Source organism: Petromyzon marinus, chromosome 4 (genome assembly GCF_048934315.1).
Source record: "Petromyzon marinus isolate PM22_M1 ecotype Great Lakes invasive population chromosome 4, UKy_Petmar_22M1.pri1.0, whole genome shotgun sequence".
Classification (NCBI taxonomy): Eukaryota; Metazoa; Chordata; class Hyperoartia; order Petromyzontiformes; family Petromyzontidae; genus Petromyzon; species Petromyzon marinus.
In genome coordinates this window covers 9,131,898-9,151,818 of record NC_133670.1, presented here as the reverse complement: position 1 = coordinate 9,151,818, position 19,921 = coordinate 9,131,898, and the positions used below count along the sequence as shown (strand labels likewise).

General features: G+C 41.4%; 1 protein-coding gene across 11 annotated transcripts in view; it reads left to right on the top strand.

Annotated features, from left to right (window-relative positions):
* Window positions 1-393: 393 nt before the first annotated feature.
* LOC116938765 (leucine-rich repeat flightless-interacting protein 2) overlaps window positions 394-19,921 on the top strand; it is a 53,011-nt gene continuing 33,483 nt past the window's right edge. For 8 of the 11 annotated variants that reach the window (XM_032946362.2, XM_032946367.2, XM_032946364.2 and 5 more), the window contains exons 1-2: window positions 395-1,118; window positions 11,320-11,406. In XM_032946362.2, the coding sequence (XP_032802253.1) occupies window positions 1,035-1,118; window positions 11,320-11,406 (171 nt within the window). In that variant the 5' untranslated portion in view covers window positions 395-1,034. Of the gene's footprint in view, window positions 1,119-11,319; window positions 11,407-19,921 lie in introns of all 11 variants that reach the window. The other 3 variants (XM_032946369.2, XM_032946366.2, XM_032946361.2) reach the window with 2 other exon arrangements.

The following is a 19,921-nucleotide window of genomic DNA, read 5'->3' as shown; positions in this document are numbered from 1 at the left end:
CAAGATCACGTTTCGATCGCCACACAAGCAACCGTCCTCAGGTGGGACACACGGTCCGTAGTTTGGATTGCATGACCACAATGGGACCTGTGGCTCGGCTTAAAATTGCCCACCTACAGGCGGGGGACGATAACCTTCCACGCGGCACACTTGTTAGGCGATTATTACATTTCTAGATTTAAAGCTTTCGTGACTGCTAGGATCCATACTCTTTGGTTCTATTGGGTAAAGTCACGTAGGTGAAAATAAAATAACAAAAAAAATCACACCTACGTGACTTTACCCAATAGAACCAAAGAGTATGGATTATTACATTACCTGAGCGAAACGCAAGCAAAAACATTTATTTTTTTTGAACCCGGGTCAGCCGGTTTGCTGCGTCCGTCACGCGCGACCCTGGCGTGGGGGACCCGGCGTGCTGGGCAAGGGCGGGTTCGGCCTCTCGAGAGAGACGGGCGGCGAAGACGAAGACTACGAACAAGGCGGCGGCGGCGGCGTTCACACTCACCACCACAGACACACAGAGCTACAGCAACAGCAGGGAAGAAGAACCACAGCGACAACTACGGCAGCAGCAGCAGCAGCGGAACCACGGCAACCCAACCGGGCAGCACGCGAGAAATAAAAGAGAGAGAGACAGACGGCAACCAGCAGCAGTGAGAGAGAGAGAGGGGGGAGTGTGGGGGGAGAGAGACGCAGTTTTGGCTCAGGGCGCGGCAGCGTCGGCGAGAAGGGGGTGGTGGTGGTTGTGGTGGTGGTTGTTGTTGTTGGTGTCACAGGCACCCTTGGGGTTGCAACGCGAAGAGTTTTGAGAGGGGCCGGAGGAGGGCAATCGTCTTGCGAGGCTAAACGCGAGCGGCTCCCAACTTCACTCGAGACCGTCGTCACAGGCAGGAGTGGTGGTGGTGGTGGTATCGCCAGAGTTAGTGGTGGGACTGTAGTCGTAGGTGATAGATAGTCATCGCTAGAGTTGTTGGTGGTGGTGGTTGTGGGACTGTAGTCGTAGTAGTAGAAGCGGCGGCAGTGGGAGCAGCATGGGGACGCCGGGCAGGAAACGGAACCCGGTGCGGGAGACGTTCGCGGCCGAAGACGACGCGCTCAGCCACATCGCCAAGGAGGTGAGAAAGCGCACTTGGCCTACCGTGCATCTACCGCGGAGTTACCATGGGTTTACTGTGAACTTGCCTTTACATCTGGCAGGTGATTCCGTTAATACCATGGACTTACCGTGCATCTCCCGCGGAGTTACCATGGGTTTACTGTGAACTTGCCTTTACATCTGGCAGGCGATTCCGTTAATACCATGGTCTTACCGTGGAGTTACCATGGGTTTACTGTGAACTTGCCTTTACATCTGGCAGGCGATTCCGTTAATACCATGGACTTACCGTGGAGTTAGCATGCGATTACTGTGAACTTGCCTTTACATCTGACAGGTGATTCCGTTAATACCATGGACTTACCGTACATCGACCGTGGAGTTACCATGGGTTTACTGTGAACTTGCCTTTACATCTGGCAGGTGATTCCGTTAATACCATGGACTTACCGTCCATCTACCGTGGAGTTACCATGGGTTTACTGTGAACCTGCTTTTACATCTGGCAGGTGATTCCGTTAATACCATGGACTTACCGTGGAGTTACCATGGGTTTACTGTGAACCTGCTTTTACATCTGGCAGGTGATTCCGTTAATACCATGGACTTACCGTGCATCGACCGTGGAGTTACCATGCGATTACTGTGAACTTGCCTTTACATCTGGCAGATGGTGGTGTTAGTACCATGGACTTACCGTACATCTCCCGTGGACTTACCATGGGTTTACAGTGGACTTGCCTTTACATCTGGCAGATGGTTGTTAGTACCATGGACTTACCGTACATCTCCCGTGGACTTACCATGGGTTTACAGTGGACTTGCCTTTACATCTGGCAGATGGTTGTTAGTACCATGGACTTACCGTACATCTCCCGTGGACTTACCATGGGTTTACTGTGGACTTGCCTATACATCTGGCAGATGGTTGTGTTGGGACCATGGACTTACCATGGGTTTACTGTGGACTTTCATTTACATCTGGCAGGTGATTGTGTTAGTACCATTGACTTACCATGAATCTACCGTAGACTTACCATGGGTTTACTGTGGACTTTCCTGTACATCTGGCAGATGATAGTGTGACATGTACCGTACATCTACCATATAAATATGGTCTTACCATAGATTTACTATGGACTTCCCATACATTTACTGTGAACTAACCACACATTTACTTCGGAAATACCATGTATTGTCAACATATTTTCCCGACAAAGACACTACCATATTCATAGAGAATGTGTTCAGCGAGATTGCTGTCGAATTACCATACATTTACCATGGCCTTAACACCACTTCACACTCAAATTCAATGACGACCCATTTAGCCGGATGGTCAAGGAGGTGAGCTTCCAGTGAGAATACCATACATTTTCTATGGGTCTTGTACGACATGTACAACGAAACTTAACAATTCAAATAGAAGAGAAGTCAGGCAAGGAGATGTACTCACGTCAAGGCTATTGACAGATACACTACCACGTCAGATGTTCTTTATAACAACACATAGTGAACGTCAGGATATGATCACAGAACTTGACGACGGATGCCAAGAGTGGTTAAGATAAATGAGCAAAGCAAAAGTCACGCACTTGTTAATTAATAATACATCTTTAAAAAAAAACATCAACGTTGGATTGTTATCTGAACAAAGTTGTAAAAACAGTAAATGGAGAGCAACTGTTGGAGGTGTACTGAGATAAAAGTTACTAAATAAAATGTTTCTTCTCAAATGAAAATAGCATTATGCCGAAGGTAAGACAGTTTTCAATCAAAGCATATTTCCTGCCATTGCATTTTTTATCAGAATCATGGGCACTGGCGAAGAAAATGGAACACAAACTAAAAGTAGGCAAAGAAACATGGGGAAGTGCGTGCTTGAAATTACACTGTCAGACAAAACAAAGAATAACATCGAGCAAAGAACAAGGGCAGGCTAGAGACCTTTTGACTGTTTGAGAAAGTTAATGTGTGCTTGGGCAGGACACGTTCCTAGACGGGATGAAAACGGATGGACAAGACTACATAACATAGATGGCAGCCACATGAGGGAGTGGATAACCACTAGGAGACGGGACGATAAGGTCAGCTCATCTCTATCGAGATGGATTTTGACATCAGAGGGTCATAAAGGATGTCAGAGACGTGGGCGGACCTGTTTTCAGCACTGGATAGAACACAGCTGATGATTTACACAGCATATCATGTACACTCGTCGATTCAAAGAGTAGTATGTGTTTTTGCCAGGTTCATAAAGAGGTGAGAGTGTCATGGGAATTCACCATCAAACTAACATATACTTTATACTTATACACTGCCACAGTGTATAAGTCTTTCAAACACGTTATATATTTACTAGTGTTTACTTACATATGCACTCATTAATAGTGGGTGCACCACACTTTTCCAGGATGCCATTGAGTTCATGATGTCTAGGATCTATCATCGTAATGCAGTATACACATTTTTATTTAATAGATTCCAAGGTGATTCCCTCAGCCACAAATAAAAGTAGGCCATTATACAATATAAACACTGACTTAAAGCTTTCGTGACTGCAGGAATTCATATTCTTTGGGTCTTTCGCTAAAGTCATGTAGAACAATTTTTTACGTGACTTTACCGAAAGACCCAAATAATATAATATAAACACTATTCAGTACATACGCAATATTCACACCTGCTTATTATAGGCCTTGAACTACCATATGACATGTGGCAACAAAAATGCTTGCAGCAATTTCTGCACAACAACAATGCGTTATGGTTGTGGTTGGTAGTGGTCATATGACTGGCCCGACCCGTCTGGTGGAAAGGCTTAAGACAATGCTGACGGTCACTGACATTTTTCTGGAGATCTGGGTCACCTATAAGTGGCGGATAAGAGTAACTCACAAGTTTCGCAGCAAATTGATCCCATTATCTGCATTTATCTGAGGAATTTTGCCCCGGACCACAATTGCCACTGAAATGGCCTTCCAAAAATATGCATTTCATCCAATTATCTGCACAAAAGTGTGGATAAGATGAATGACAAAGAAGCGGCATCAAATCCATCCTGGTCATGCTTCTTCACATAAGAACTGCCAAAAGCACCCCCCCTCCACGTGCCCCCTTATCAAAGCGGAAAAGGGGAATTCTGATATACTTTGTAAGTATTTGGTTTATTCGAAAGAATCAGAAGTTTATTTCCCAAATTAAGCCCATTAAGCAAAGCTAAGATGCTCTTTTTCAAGGACGACTCAGACAAAATCAAAGCATTCCACAATTACAAAAAATATTTCACAATACAGTCGTGTAACATGCACTGATTAAAGAAAAACATAATCGGTATATATTAACCAGCGAAAACACATGTTTAGTAAACATGGTAATTGACGAAACAATTTTATTAGAGCTGATAAATGCATAAAGAAGCAATGGGAAAGGTGCAAGCTTCGAATTACATTTAAGAAACAGGAAGAGGAACACATGTATTGCAGAACATACTCAAGTTAAAGACAACATGGTGACTGTTAAGAAAAGTAAGTGGGCTTTGTCAGTATATGTCGCGAGAAGGGAAGTTGTTAGCCAATGATCGAGACTAATGATTGAGTGATAGCCAAAAGGATCATGCCGAAAAAGCCTGTCTTCTGGGGAGTTGGAATGATGGGATCACCTCCTATGCAGGTGCCAAATGGATCGTTGCATTTCAGGACTGAGGGATGGCGACGGTTTTGGGGGGGTGGGTGCCTTCATCCAGCAGTGGCTTGATCAAGCCTGATGAAGATAACGAAATAGAGTTTTGTAAATTAGCATATGTATGGTAAACTTATTTTGCACCGTGCATAGCCAAGCATGCCAATCCGAGATATATAGAAAATGTGCGTGACATTGTACTCTGCTTACATTTGTGCCAGTGGTGCATCACATAAGTAAATGTATATCTGTCATGTTGACATTTTCTAGCGTAATGATATTGAGTCTACTCTCAGATACCACATAACCTTTTGGTTGGGCAATGCCTTACTTGCCAGTGATTGATAGGTAAGCTTTAGAATAATGGCAAGAGTAAAAAGTCAACATTGTTTACTCTCTTTGCTTGAAGCACAATACATGCCAAAGTACATTTTGTCATTCCAAATGTTGGGAGCATAATCACTGCTTTAGTAAAGATTATATCCACAATATGCAGGATGCCTCCAGATTATTTGCTTTTGTAGAGCTCATTTGTATTTACCAAATTTTATATTAACCATCTGCATTAGGCAAACTGTATAGCAGGTGTGAGGAAAAGTGTAATTATTTTTAAGCTATGGTTCAGTACTTTTTGTTTTGTGTGCATTTATTTCAGAGTAGGGGTATCAAACACAAACCATGGGCTATGAAGCCCAAGGGTATGTATTCACTGGAACGTCACATCCTTATGATGCCACCCACCAACTTATCGAGTTGGCGAGCATTTTTTGTTGTTGTACTAGATCATTATTTTATTGCGCATCCGTTGTTTTTTACAGGCCAAGTACAATTGAATAACCCTCAAATTCAACCATGTCATGACTAAGGCTCTAAGTGCAGATTTGTAAAATTGTGAAATCCACTCCCATTTTGTCAGGATTGTCAAACCTGTCGCACTTGTTCCAAACATTGTCAAATCCGGACTGCTATTCCAAGGTCTGCTATTCCAAACGTCATATATGACACTTTTCACTTTCAACATTAATACATTCTTCCCCTCTTTTCAAACATTTTGTCAGATACAATGGCACGTTTTTGCTTTTCAGCTTAAAATTTCTCAGCCATGTTTTAATAAAATAATACACGTTGCTGTGTTATGTCTGGTTTATGTAGAGTGCTGCTGCTGCTGCTGCTTAATCGTACACGTACATTTGTTATATCGTACATGGGCAACGCAAAATATGTATTGTGCTGTTGGCACGACTGTGGGATGAGCCTCTGATGCGGTCACCAAAATAACCAACGGGAGCAAGAAGATCATCCTGGGAGACCGAGGCCCGCATGTGGGTGGAACATTCCAGAGGGTTCATGCGGGCAAAGTAATGATATGCTAACCAAAGGTGTGTGCTGATATTTATTTTAAAATCATTATCTTTTTTAAGACCTAATATAAATAAAGAAGGTAAGAGGTCCTTATCTTTTGTCTGCAGGGCAGCAGCAAGATGGGAGGTAGTCTGGGTGTTGAGGCTCGTTAGGAATGGGAGCTATATATAGTGCATGTTTATCCTCGGCAAGCTTGGGTCTCTTTTTTTTTTGCTGTAGTACTGAACCCTTGCAGCTGTGCACTGCCTTTTGACCAACCAGTAAGCATGACCTGAGGGAGAGCACATGGTCTGTTGCTAAGTAAATCACTTCAGCTGCCACACTATTAATTTCAAATGAATACAGTGCATCGACTGGATGTGGAGGTGTAGCTTTGATAGCACTTTGTAGGTGGATGACCTTGCCCAGACATGTGCAATAGCTCATATCTGGCTTCACTAAACACAGTTTGTCTCTTTTGATTTAAAGCTTTCGTGATTGCAGGGATTCACATTATTGGTTCTTTCGGTAAAGTCACGTAGAAGGGAAACAATAAAATAATAAAAATAGAATCATCATCGTCAGATCATGATTGCTTGTGTTGCAGTCGAAACGTCGTGAGGATTTTATTGTTTTATATTTTTATTATTTTATTGTTTCCCTTCTACGTGACTTTACCGAAAGAACCAAGAATACAATTTGTCTCTTTCTGTCCAAAATAAACCCTGTGACAAAATATACAAGATGCCTGTGGTATTTCACATGTGAACGTCATAACAAGTAACATTATTCATTAATTTATAATTTGCTATTTAAACAAACAAGTAAATGTGCTTGTGAGACGAAAGGAGATTTTCGACCGGTGCTTATTGCCCGTCATGAAATTCGAGAAGTAAACTTCGACAACAAACGTGGAACAAAAGCTTAAGAATGCGCAAAAGGAGCATGGGGAGACGGAGAGAGGGACATATCGATCGGAGAGCAAATGAGAACCATCACGTTGGCCGTGAAAAAAAGTAGGTGGGCTAGGGCAGGACACATCGCGAGAAGGGATATCAGCAGATGGACGAGACTTACTACAAAGTGGCAGCGAAAGGAGTAAATATGCCCACGAGGGACAACAGACATTAAACAACGATATTGGATCATGCACACGAGTAAGACAATGTTTGGTGGCATCGCAGGATAGTGATGACATGGAGAGAGTCCTTCCAGTCGTGACTAGAACATTGCCAACGATGAGACGGCACTGTTCATACTGTGAGAGGCTGACCCTTCCTTGGTAATGTGGCATTGATATCACGAGTCCAGAGCTGTCAGTGGACACGAGTGCTGTTCCATTGGTCCTTTGAGTGGGAAAACACTGACTTAAGACATCATTTACATTCTGTACTTAATTATTTTGGTCTAGTACGTACACATTGCGTCTGTTAATATTGCTATTGTAAGGCGCCGTCCAGAGTGACGCATCGATATGTCTGGTATTAGCAGAGCTTAAGCGTTGTAGAAATGATTAAACGTCCTCATTCGTTGCAACATGGAGTTAATTCTAGGTTGGCCGTACAACAGCATGGGGATTTGAGTGTGCTTCGAAAATCCTGAGATTAGCAAGATGTCTCGTGTAAGGGATTGCAAGCTGCTAAGCTGCATTTATTTAGTGTTGTGCTGCACATACTTGCAAAGACATTAGTACTCGTGTACTGTGTTGCATGGTCGATTGTGAGTACATACAGAATACATATCACAGGAAACCTGTCGCCTTTGTACGATCATATTCTTCACTAGATATTTTAGAAGGTTTAGAATCTTAACAGTTAAGCTCAAATATTTTACATTCCGGATACTCATCTATGGAGGTAAGGATATTTAGTCTGTGGCTAATGTAAGTGATTAACTTAGTCATGATTTAACATTGACTTTAACAATTAAAATAATGAAATTATCAAAAAGTTAAACGTATTGCATGTTATAAAGTATGTAGCGATAAAGTGGTTTACATGCTTAACTGAAAAATATATTTGCTATTCAAGAAATTGTCTAATATGAAGACGTCAAGTAAATTGGCTTAATGCACCGTGGGACATGCTATTATTCACAGTGAGTTGCTTCCAAGCCACTGACTCAGTTGCTGACATAATGGGGTCAACCCCTTCTGGTCTTACAAACAAGCCAAAGTACAGTGTGCAGTGCCAGTGTTTTGTGCAACTATATAGCGTGTTCCTCCGGCACCTTATAGCTCGATCTGCACGCCTTAGATGTGTAGCTCTTCAAAAGTGAATTTGGCTTACACAATAAAAAAAACACACATGTATTAAATGAAAAAAACTCGGAACTTTTGTCAAGTCAACACTGTTCGTCACATCAAGAAAGTGTCATTGTTCGAGATGTAACCGATGTTTGTTTCCGTTCATGGCCACAGCGTTATTGACAAATATGTCAAGTTATTAATTGCCCTTGTTCATCACTGCCAACGTGTTATCTCCATATTATTTGCTGTAAATGACTTCATTAAACAATGTAATGATGTATAGTATAAGAGGAGCAAGCTAAGCAATATGGCTTTGTACTTACACTGGCTATATGTTTATGTAGGTCAACACCATCTATATCACAGTGTATGTTCGCCTAAGCTCAAATGACACTTCCCTAAACACTTTCCAAAAGTGTCCAGAGAACCGAGAAGTCTACACCTACTCTCAACCTCACGCTGTCTCACTCTAAGTTCACGGTGCAGGAGTGTTGGTAGTGTTTCTGGCATAGGCAGGAACCCACCCAATCATTTGAAATGAACATTGCCTCCAGTGGCGAGAGATTTGTAGACTCTTAACTCATGAATTGCAAACCTGTTTTTGTTTTCGTGAATTTTCACGAAATATTTCTTCGAGTAACCATTTTTTGTTGCTCATCAGTAGCCTGTTTTATGAATGTAAGATTAGATATATAAATAATAAGTATCATGTAAACACACTCCTTTAGTCATATAATATTGTTGAAAAGTATTTGAGACTTTTAGCCACGTACATTCGACTATAAAAGAATTAAATTTCGATTTAAAGCTTTCGTGACTGCAGGAATTCATCTTCTGGGTTCTTTCGGTAAAGTCACGTAGAATGGAGATAAAATAATACAAATAATAATAAAATTCTCACGACGTTTCGGCCACAACACAAGTAGAGGAAGGCTACTTGTGGCCGAAACGTCGTGAGAATTTTATTCTGTTATTATTTTTATTATTTTATCTCCATTCTACGTGACTTTACCGAAAGAACCCAGAATATAAAAGCATTGTGTTAGAGAACCATATTAAACTATAGGCCAAATGTTTTGTCATATGTAGGTGTACTGTATATTTGGACTTGGCATTTCCTTGAAAATCATGGTACTTTCTATCCATCCTCTGGCATAATCAGGTTGTGGAGAGTGCCAAGGGCAGACACGAACCATCAGTAGGTTTGTTTGGAATGGACTTTGAATATGCGCTCATATATCGAACCAAGGCACAATACAAGATTTGGCAAGGCCAGGGGATGATGGGTGGAAACACTTTGTCCTATTATTTTTTTACAAAGTGCCTTTATGTTCTGTTCTTCAGGGTCATTCGTACGTGTACGTTTTAGTAAAGGCAAATCTTTTAAAATACACGATTGGAAATTAGTGAAATGTTTAACTTCACATGTCTTATTTTCATCTCAGAAATACATTTCGTTTTTTTAAAGAGCATGACATGTAACAGGATTTTCAAAGCATGACCAATGAATGGCTTCGAAGTTGTCTTCCTGTGTTTTGAACGAGAACATATTCTGCAGGAATTAAATAATTGCAGGTTAAGTCAGGATGGTGAAAAGAATATCACAACCACACCCAGTTTTTGTTCATTAGGCTCGTGCTGAATGCATGGAAATAGTGCCAAACATAACATCCTTTGTGTGTGTGGAATATACGTTCAGCTGAATATAATGTCCCAACATCTTGAAGTCTTGCTGATAAACTTTATCTAAGGATGTTTAAAAATATGTTTTTCATTGGAAGAGGTATTTAAATACATGATTTGTCAATACTGTACAGTCGTTAATTTAAAATAAAGCCAATGCATTTTGAAAAGCTGACTTATTGCCAGATATTTGTCTCTTCTTCCCGTCTTCGTGTTTGTTTGGATAATCGAAATTACATTAAGCTGTTATCATTTTATTATTGAAAATGACATTTTCCATCAAAAAGTTAAAATGTCCACGTGCTCACTGATCAGTTACCCTTTAATGATTGAAGCAGATGATATAAAATACTACGTTGCAAAGTCCTCACAAATGTCTCAAATATTACAATTACTCGTCTGTCTTCGACTTTGTTCTGTAATATAATAATCTTAACATGCAAAGGCCCACTATAAGTGGGAAAATTGCTATGTCATCTGATTGGAGCTATTTAGGATTTTGTTGAAAACAAATACAAAAAGTGGCTGCCATAGATTTGTTGTCTTTTGTAGTCATATCCTCGCATATATCTGGCGATTGTCAGGCTCTTATTGGATATTCTATATAATACACGTACAAAGTAATAAAAAACAAATATTGGAAAACAGCTCGTCGAATATGAACCTTTGTAGCTTGGAACAAGAGCTTAAATTTACAATGATGTGCATGAAATTGATATGAGAGTAATCCACGTGACATGCATATAAATATAAAATGTGCTACATTTATTTCATATTGGCCTATTGTCTGGTCTGCATACATTTTAGCTGAGCATGCAAAATCAAGTTGAGCAGCAGAGTAGGCAGAATATAAAAAGCTACTTAATAGACGTTACAAATCTTTGCTGCTATAAACTGCAATATCAGTTTGTTTTATAGGATGGCCTTGAGAAGGTAATTGCATTCGGGACAGCATGGGTATATAACTCACCTGCGATGGTTTCAATTTAAATTTGACATTGTGAACAAAAGCAAGTCAATCCAAGTATTCCAAAGGTCTAACCTACAGCTGAAATGTAGCGTTGATAGTTTTCAATGAAACAATCCACACTAAATCTCTGGGTCACACCCGAGTAGGTCACCGTCACAAAAACTGCACAAATTCATTTTGTGTTAAAATGTGTAGGTGCAGCAGAATCTTGAACCCATTACGTGGCTTGGGGAAAGCAGTCGACGTTGCAACATTTGTGCTTACAGACGTGTATGTCATGTGATTTTCACTTGTCAGGCGGAGGCCAAGCTTGCGTCGAAGAGGGCTGCACGAGCGGAGGCAAGAGAGATTCGCCTGCGAGAACTGGAGAGGCAGCAGAAGGATGTAAGTGGGTGCACAAAAGTGTTGAATTTTTTTTCGTTCAAAGAATTTTGATTGAATGTAAATCGCAGCAAGTGCGGTTTCTGAAAACAATAATGTCCATGCCAGTTGAAAAACGATTTAATGGATACACTTCATGTGTGCACATCCACTCAGACAATGTCACAGTTGCAGAGTGACAGTATTACAGAAAGTGGAACACTCTTAATGTATGGTATTTCTTTTTAAAAAAATGTAGCTGTTGGCATAGCTGTTGAGTGTGAAATCAGTGTAACTGCATGGCGGGGGGGGGGGGCACGTTTACAGGGCTACGAATTTTCACAATTTGTCAAAATATGAATTTGGCTAAATTCAAGCCCTGATAATTACATTTTGGTTTCATACTCGTGCAATGTACACAAACTCAGGTTTAATGGGATCGTTAACGGTGTAACCATTGTGGACCAAACTGGCCATTAACACTATTTGAGAATCTGTTTTAAGAATGGGTGACTAATCAGATTCATCTGGCCACCTTTTATGCATATATTTATATATAATGTATTAGTGTTCGATTTTTTTTTATGTTTTTGAAATGCAAGCAGACATTCATGTGCTTCAAACTTCAAGGATTCACATTCTGTCTTACTTTGCTTATGTTATTTTTGTTTTAAGTTTCTATTTTTATGGATTTCCATTATTCGACGTTGCGATTTGATTTAAGAATCAATTTGTTTGTATCTGGTTTGTGTTTGGCTTGTGGGCTCCACGGTGCTTTACATATATTATTTGCGTGTACTGTAATTTTTGATACGTGATAAATAATTGTCATACGTGAATAAATCTATGCATGTACTCAGAGTGTAAAGGTCACGGATTGAATTGATGAACTGAAGAACTGTTACGTAACTATTACTTTTTTCAGATATTGTTTGTCAATATCCTGTGGTCAGCAGACTCACGTGAAATTTTGAGATCAAAATGCAGAAGCTGGTTGTGCAACGGCATTGGTTAAATTTCCACTGCAATTTTTTTTGTTCAGGACTCCAAAATGTATCATAATTTTCAAGGAGGGGATGAGGCCTTAGTTTATTTTTTCATGGGATGTGTTAACCTGATTTTAACCTCATTATTGCTGCAAGTTTTCACTGCAAAAACAGTAAATGTAATCCTGCTCTCATTGGTTCTTTCGGTAAAGTCACGTACAGTGAGGGGAAAAAAGTATTTGATCCCCTGCTGATTTTGTACGTTTGCCCACTGACAAAGAAATGATCAGTCTATAATTTTAATGGTAGGTTTATTTGAACAGTGAGAGACAGAATAACAACAACAAAAAATCTAGAAAAACGCATGTCAAAAATGTTATGAATTGATTTGCATTTTAATGAGGGAAATAAGAATTTGACCCTTCGGCAAAACATGACTTAGTACTTGGTGGCAAAACCCTTGTTGCCAATCACAGAGGTCAGACGTTTCTTGTAGTTGTCCACCAGGTTTGCACACATCTCAGGAGGGATTTTGTCCCACTCCTCTTTGCAGATCTTCTCCAAGTCATTAAGGTTTCGAGGCTGACGTTTGGCAACTCGAACCTTCAGCTCCCTCCACAGATTTTCTATGGGATTGAGGTCTGGAGACTGGCTAGGCTGCTCCAGGACCTTAATGTGCTTCTTCTTGAGCCACTCCTTTGTTGCCTTGGCCGTGTGTTTTGGGTCATTGTCATGCTGGAATACCCATCCACGACCCATTTTCAATGCCCTGGCTGAGGGAAGGAGGTTCTCACCCAAGATTTGACGGTACATGGCCCCGTCCATCGTTCCTTTGATGCGGTGAAGTTGTCCTGTCCCCTTAGCAGAAAAACACCCCCAAAGCATAATGTTTCCACCTCCATGTTTGATGGTGGGGATGGTGTTCTTAGGGTCATAGGCAGCATTCCTCCTCCTCCAAACACGGCGAGTTGAGTTGATTCCAAAGAGCTCCATTTTGGTCTCATCTGACCACAACACTTTCACCCAGTTGTCCTCTGAATCATTCAGATGTTCATTGGCAAACTTCAGACGGGCATGTATATGTGCTTTCTTGAGCAGGGGACCTTGCGGGCGCTGCAGGATTTCAGTCCTTCACGGCGTAGTGTGTTACCAATTGTTTTTTTGGTGACTATGGTCCCAGCTGCCTTGAGATCATTGACAAGATCCTCCCGTGTAGTTCTGGGCTGATTCCTCACCATTCTCATGATCATTGCAACTCCACGAGGTGAGATCTTGCATGGAGCCCCAGGCTGAGTAAGATTGACAGTTCTTTTGTGTTTCTTCCATTTGCGAATAATCGCACCAACTGTTGTCACCTTCTCACCAAGCTGCTTGGCAATGGTCTTGTAGCCCATTCCAGCCTTGTGTAGGTCTACAATCTTGTCCCTGACATCCTTGGAGAGCTCTTTGGTCTTGGCCATGGTGGAGAGTTTGGAATCTGATTGATTGATTGCTTCTGTGGACAGGTGCCTTTATACAGGTAACAAGCTGAGATTATGAGCACTCCCTTTAAGAGTGTGCTCCTAATCGTAGCTCGTTACCTGTATAAAAGACACCTGGGAGCCAGACATCTTTCCGATTGAGAGGGGGTCAAATACTTATTTCCCTCATTAAAATGCAAATCATATATTTAACATTTTTGACATGCGTTTTTCTGGATTTTTTTGTTGTTATTCTGTCTTTCACTGTTCAAATAAACCTACCATTAAAATTATAGACTGATCATTTCTTTGTCAGTGGGCAAACGTACAAAATCAGCAAGGGATCAAATACTTTTTTTCCCTCACTGTATGTAGAAATAAAATCAAATTTAAATAAATCACAAATAAAATAAAATAAAAATAATCACGACGTTTCGAACGCAACACGAGCACTCATCATCAGGTGGAAATGAGGCAAAACACATCAAGTTTTCAAGTTTCATTCATTAGGTATAGCCCTGTGAGCCATGCGGCTCTTAAGTCAGGCGCAACCGCAACAAACAAAATTTGAACACAGAACATCTTAAAGCGACAATGCGTAACAGAAACATCCTCGAATAAACCAGCAAATATTCCACACAAAAAAAACCGTATTAAAACGCTGTTTGCAAAAATCAATGTGGTGCAAGCCAACAACAACAACCATGAGACAATTTAGATTAACCACATGTTTTCGAAGCTAGCGAGGGAACACAGAGATGGATATCACACGCAGAGCACACAGAGAACGGCAAACTGCATGGAGGCAAATACAGCAAGAAGATGGGAGACGCCAACTCAACATACCTTACAAACATAATGTGATGCAAACCAGCCGGCCAACAACACAGTTAGAAACTAACATGGTTGACCACGTATTTCAAAAGACTGCTGAATTTTCTGTTCATGACTACATTTTGTGTTCATGTTCATGAACATGAACATGTTCACGTGTTTTGCCCCATTTTCACCTGATGATGAGCGTTTGTGTTGCGTTCGAAACGTCGTGATTTATTTTATTTTTGATTTATTAAAATTTTATTTTATTTGTACATACGTGACTTTACCGAAAGAACCAATGACTATAGTAATTCCTGCGGTCACGAAAGCTTCAATTCTAGAGTAATCCTGCTCATTTGTCCAGTACATTTCTACACTGTAGTTTTATTTAGGCCGTATTTTAAACTAGGTCAGTCTTTATACTCAGTCTTTTTTTAGGCGAGCTAAAATTCATAGGCGGTCAAACGAACTGGTGAACCTGCCAGACGTGATTGCCTTCATTGAGTCCTTAAAAAGTGAGTGGAACAACCCTACCTGGCACATAGTAAACAAGGAACGGGCTTTTTCATTCGCTTTCATGTGCCGACGAGGGGTTGGTTTGTTACGCCCTCGGCCTTTTGGGATGCTATCAATGTAGGGTCCTGGCCATGGCCTTTTAGGTGGATGCTGCCAGTTGGAAAATCATCTGGCACATTTAGAGCTGCAGTCTGCTTCATAAGCCTCGTTCACTTTTATCGCCAATTACGACCACACGTGCAGATGGTAGGAGGGAACACGCCTGAGAATGTGACACACTGCAGAGATGGAGCGATGCAATAAGCTGATTGCAGGTGGTATTTGAATTGTGGCTTCGTAAGACCGTAAGAGCTGGCAATAGCTTGGGCATATTTGCATGCTAATACTCTAATCTTAGGTAACTTGCATACATTGTAAATACAGTATGATCAATTCGTATTATGTCGTCATACTGTAGTGTTTTCCCCACCACTACAATAATATGATACACTATTTGTCAAACTGTCATTGTATTTGTGCAAAACTTATCCCGTAAAAACTGACATTTTTGTTGCTTGCGGTATCTGTGTTAGGTGCAACAACAAAAAAAAACTAATTGTAAAAATCCACATTGGTCAGAGGTTTGAAAAAGCTCGACAATAATATTTTCGGGATGGCAAGTGTGCCAAGCTATATACTGCCACACTGTTCCCCAGTTGGATGGAGTGGCTTGCTATTGGAGTGATGGCAGCAGCCCTGTTAGGTCTTCTAGTAACACCTTGGGTGTTATCTGGTTACATGAAGGCATAGTGAGTCGGGCCAAACTTTGCCGCATGGATACTTTGACCTGACCAGGGCAACTGTAATTGCCTATAAGCATGCACCCATCTTTTTTTAAACCAGTAGATCTAGCATTCGGTCTGCGATGTGCGATATAAAAATAGTAAATCCCCTGTAAGCACTACTACTGTGTATCTAGAAAGTATGTATTGCTGTCATAAGGTGCGTCTTTATGTGTACGGTAAAGCGCTGTGTGAGTGCCTGTCCGCACGGTAGTGTAGCGGTTAGCGCGCTGCGCGACAAACCCAGCGACCCAAGTTCGATTCCCGCTCACAGCCAACACTGGTGGCAATTATCTGAGCCGTTCCTGTGCCTTCCATAGGTCGGCTCAGCCTTGAATGAGTACTTGGTGTGGTTGTGTAAAATCATTGCCACTAGGGAGACAAAAGCGGTCGGGTGTGGTGCTGGCCACCCACCCCCTCGTGTACCGTGCCGGCTTTCATAGGTGCTCACTAACAGCACTTGCCCCAAAAGTCTTGTAAGGCTATATGGGGGATCTTTGTTTTTGCATATTTATGCAAAGGTCTGAAAACACTTATTTCATATATGTAATGATTTGATGGAAATATCCTTTTTTAACTTTAGAAATTGGGACTTGCACTGTGTCCAATACAATTGTTGCATGTGATCGTAATCCAGTGTTGCATACTGTTTGATTTTAACAACATCGTTATTAAACGATAACGTTATCTCCATATTCCATTCAGAAATATGGTATAAATAGAACACCGTAAACAAGCCTTGTCAGTGTTTTCCATTACTGCGACGTCCAGGTAAAATCATTGCTTTGTAAAGTCATGCTCAAGGTCCACACTTCTCTCTTTGTCTTTTAGCAAGGGGAGTGATTTTCACAATCAAGGTTTATGGAGACAAGAAACCACTCAAGGGCTGCGGACATACATTTTATATGTTTCATTACATCAGTGCTTTGGGCTCAGGCTGTGTGTTGAGCACTGGATAAAGTGTTGCTCATGTGGAACGGATTTGATGGTGTCAGCCAAGCCACAAATGTTACATTCATCCTGACCATTTTGAACTCGAAAGAGCATTGTTATTGGTGGCATGTATTGAGCAGACCATGCATTTATCTAAGTGGCATCTAGCAAATTGGCAAAAACACTTCAAGGAGACATTAAATTGTTCCCCATCAAGATAAAGTACAGGGGGGAGTACTGTCATTGGATAGACGCATACAGTGAGGGAAAAAAGTATTTGATCCCCTTCTGATTTTGTACGTTTGCCCACTGACAAAGAAATTATCAGTCTATAATTTTGATGGTAGGTTTATTTGAACAGTGAGAGACAGAATAACAACAACAAAATCCAGAAAAGCGCATGTCAAAAATTGTATAAATTGATTTGCATTTTAATGAGGGAAATAAGTATTTGACCCCCTCTCAATCAGAAAGATTTCTGGCTCCCAGGTGTCTTTTATACAGGTAACAAGCTGAGATTAGGAGCACTCCCTTTAAGAGTGTGCTCCTAATCTCAGCTCGTTACCTGTATAAAAGACACCTGTCCACAGAAGCAATCAATCAGATTCCAAACTCTCCACCATGGCCAAGACCAAAGAGCTCTCCAAGGATGTCAGGGACAAGATTGTAGACCTACACAAGGCTGGAATGGGCCACAAGACCATTGCCAAGCGGCTTGGTGAGAAGGTGACAACAGTTGGTGCGATTATTCGTAAATGGAAGAAACAAAAGAACTGTCAATCTCCCTCGGCCTGGGGCTCCATGCAAGATCTCACCTCGTGGAGTTCCAATGATCATGAGAACGGTGAGGAATCAGCCCAGAACTACACGGGAGGATCTTGTCAATTATCTCAAGGCAGCTGGGACCATAGTCACCAAGAAAACAATTGGTAACACACTACGCCGTGAAGGACTGAAATCCTGCAGCGCTCGCAAGGTCCCCCTGCTCAAAAAAACACATATACATGCCTGTCTGAAGTTTGCCAATGAACATCTGAATGATTCAGAGGACAACTGGATGAAAGTGTTGTGGTCAGATGAGACCAAAATGGAGCTCTTTGGCATCAACTCAACTCGCCGTGTTTAGAGGAGGAGAAATGCTGCACATGACCCCAAGAACACCATCCCCACCGTCAAACATGGAGGTGGAAACATTATGCTTTGGGGGTGTTTTTTCTGCTAAGGGGACAGGACAACTTCACCGCATCAAAGGAACGATGGACGGGGCCATGTACCGTCAACTCTTGGGTGAGAACCTCCTTCCCTCAGCCAGGGCATTGAAAATGGGTCGTGGATGGGTATTCCAGCATGACAATGACCCAAAACACACGGCCAAGGCAACAAAGGAGTGGCTCAAGAAGAAGCACATTAAGGTCCTGGAGTGGCCTAGCCAGTCTCCAGACCTTAATCCCATGTAAAATATGTGGAGGGAGCTGAAGGTTCGAGTTGCCAAACGTCAGCCTCGAAACCTTAATGACTTGGAGAAGATCTGCAAAGAGGAGTGGGACAATCCCTCCTGAGATGTGTGCAAACCTGGTGGCCAACTACAAGAAACGTCTGACCTCTGTGATTGCCAACAAGGGTTTTGCCACCAAGTACTAAGTGATGTTTTGCAGAGGGGTCAAATACTTATTTCCCTCATTAAAATGCAAATCAAGTGGGCAAACGTACAAAATCAGCAGGGGATCAGATACTTTTTCCCCTCACTGTATATACAGTGTATCGATGGCTGTATTTACCACGGTGAATTCTGATTGAGCGCGAGTTGTGGCTATCTTTTATCTACTGTCACCCCTACCAGCATGGTACTGAGAATGTGCAGCTTTTCTTCGTCATGTTAAATACATCTAGTGGCCACACCTTAACCTGCTCGACAAAAGGATAATGCCACAGTGCAGTTTGTCTAATGTAAAAACTCCTCCTGTCCCATTTATATCACTTTATTATGATGAGTTCAGTTGGGTTATTGTTATCTACAGTTACAGCGCAGCAAGCTGTTTTCGGTGTTTCGTGAGTAATGTAAAAAATACCATGTTAAATGTTAATTTGATTGACTTTGTATTTCTTTAGTTATTATAGTGAAGTACTTTACTCATTTTTTTATTGGGCTAAGTTAATTATTACTGGAACATCACACCAATTGAATACAGAACTTTTATACACCCCAAACAAAGTCCAGACTTTAGAGATGTGGAAAACCTTCATATATATTTTTAATGACATGGACATTTTGAGGGCCTTTACTATTTGAAATACGTGGAAAGGACATCCTGAACTAGTGTAGTCAGCCAGATATGGCTTCAGCCTACTACCATACACTTTACTTCCTTGCCTTTACCCTGGTCGACTTGGACAAAGAAAATCAACGGATTGCCCAGAAGTAGAACGTAAAATAATTCTGTTCGGTTTAAATCCCAACACTTTTTTTTATAACAGCATTGAAAATAATATTACAGAAATTGTTTCGGCCAGACGAGACAGTCCAGTATTGCTTATTGCAGCCTTCATTAAGGTCAACCTCTGCCCTGAGCCAAAGCAAAGTGCTGTACAGTTCTAGATTTGAAGCTGCTGTACAGTTTTAGGCCCCTTCTCATGCCATTTTCCTCTTGCTCTTATTGTTAACAGCCTCGCCTTAAACTGGTGAGTCAATGTTCAATGACGGTTTGTTGTGGGGGCTGCTTAATCAGGTCTTGACAGCCACCCTGGCTCCCTGGGGTGTGTGGGTTCCAGCCCAGGCTTATCAGCATGACAAGCCTTGAGAAGCTATATAGTACTGCCTGGGCCACCCTCAAGTACTGGACACTGTTACCATATCATTCCTGGCACTGTGGATTCATTTAGGAATGCACGTTTGTCGTACGGTGTGAAAGAAGTTCAACATGCGTACATACATTTTGTGAATGTATTACAGCTGGTAATGTGTTTAACAGGAACGAAGTGACACACAAGCATACCTGCAAAATTG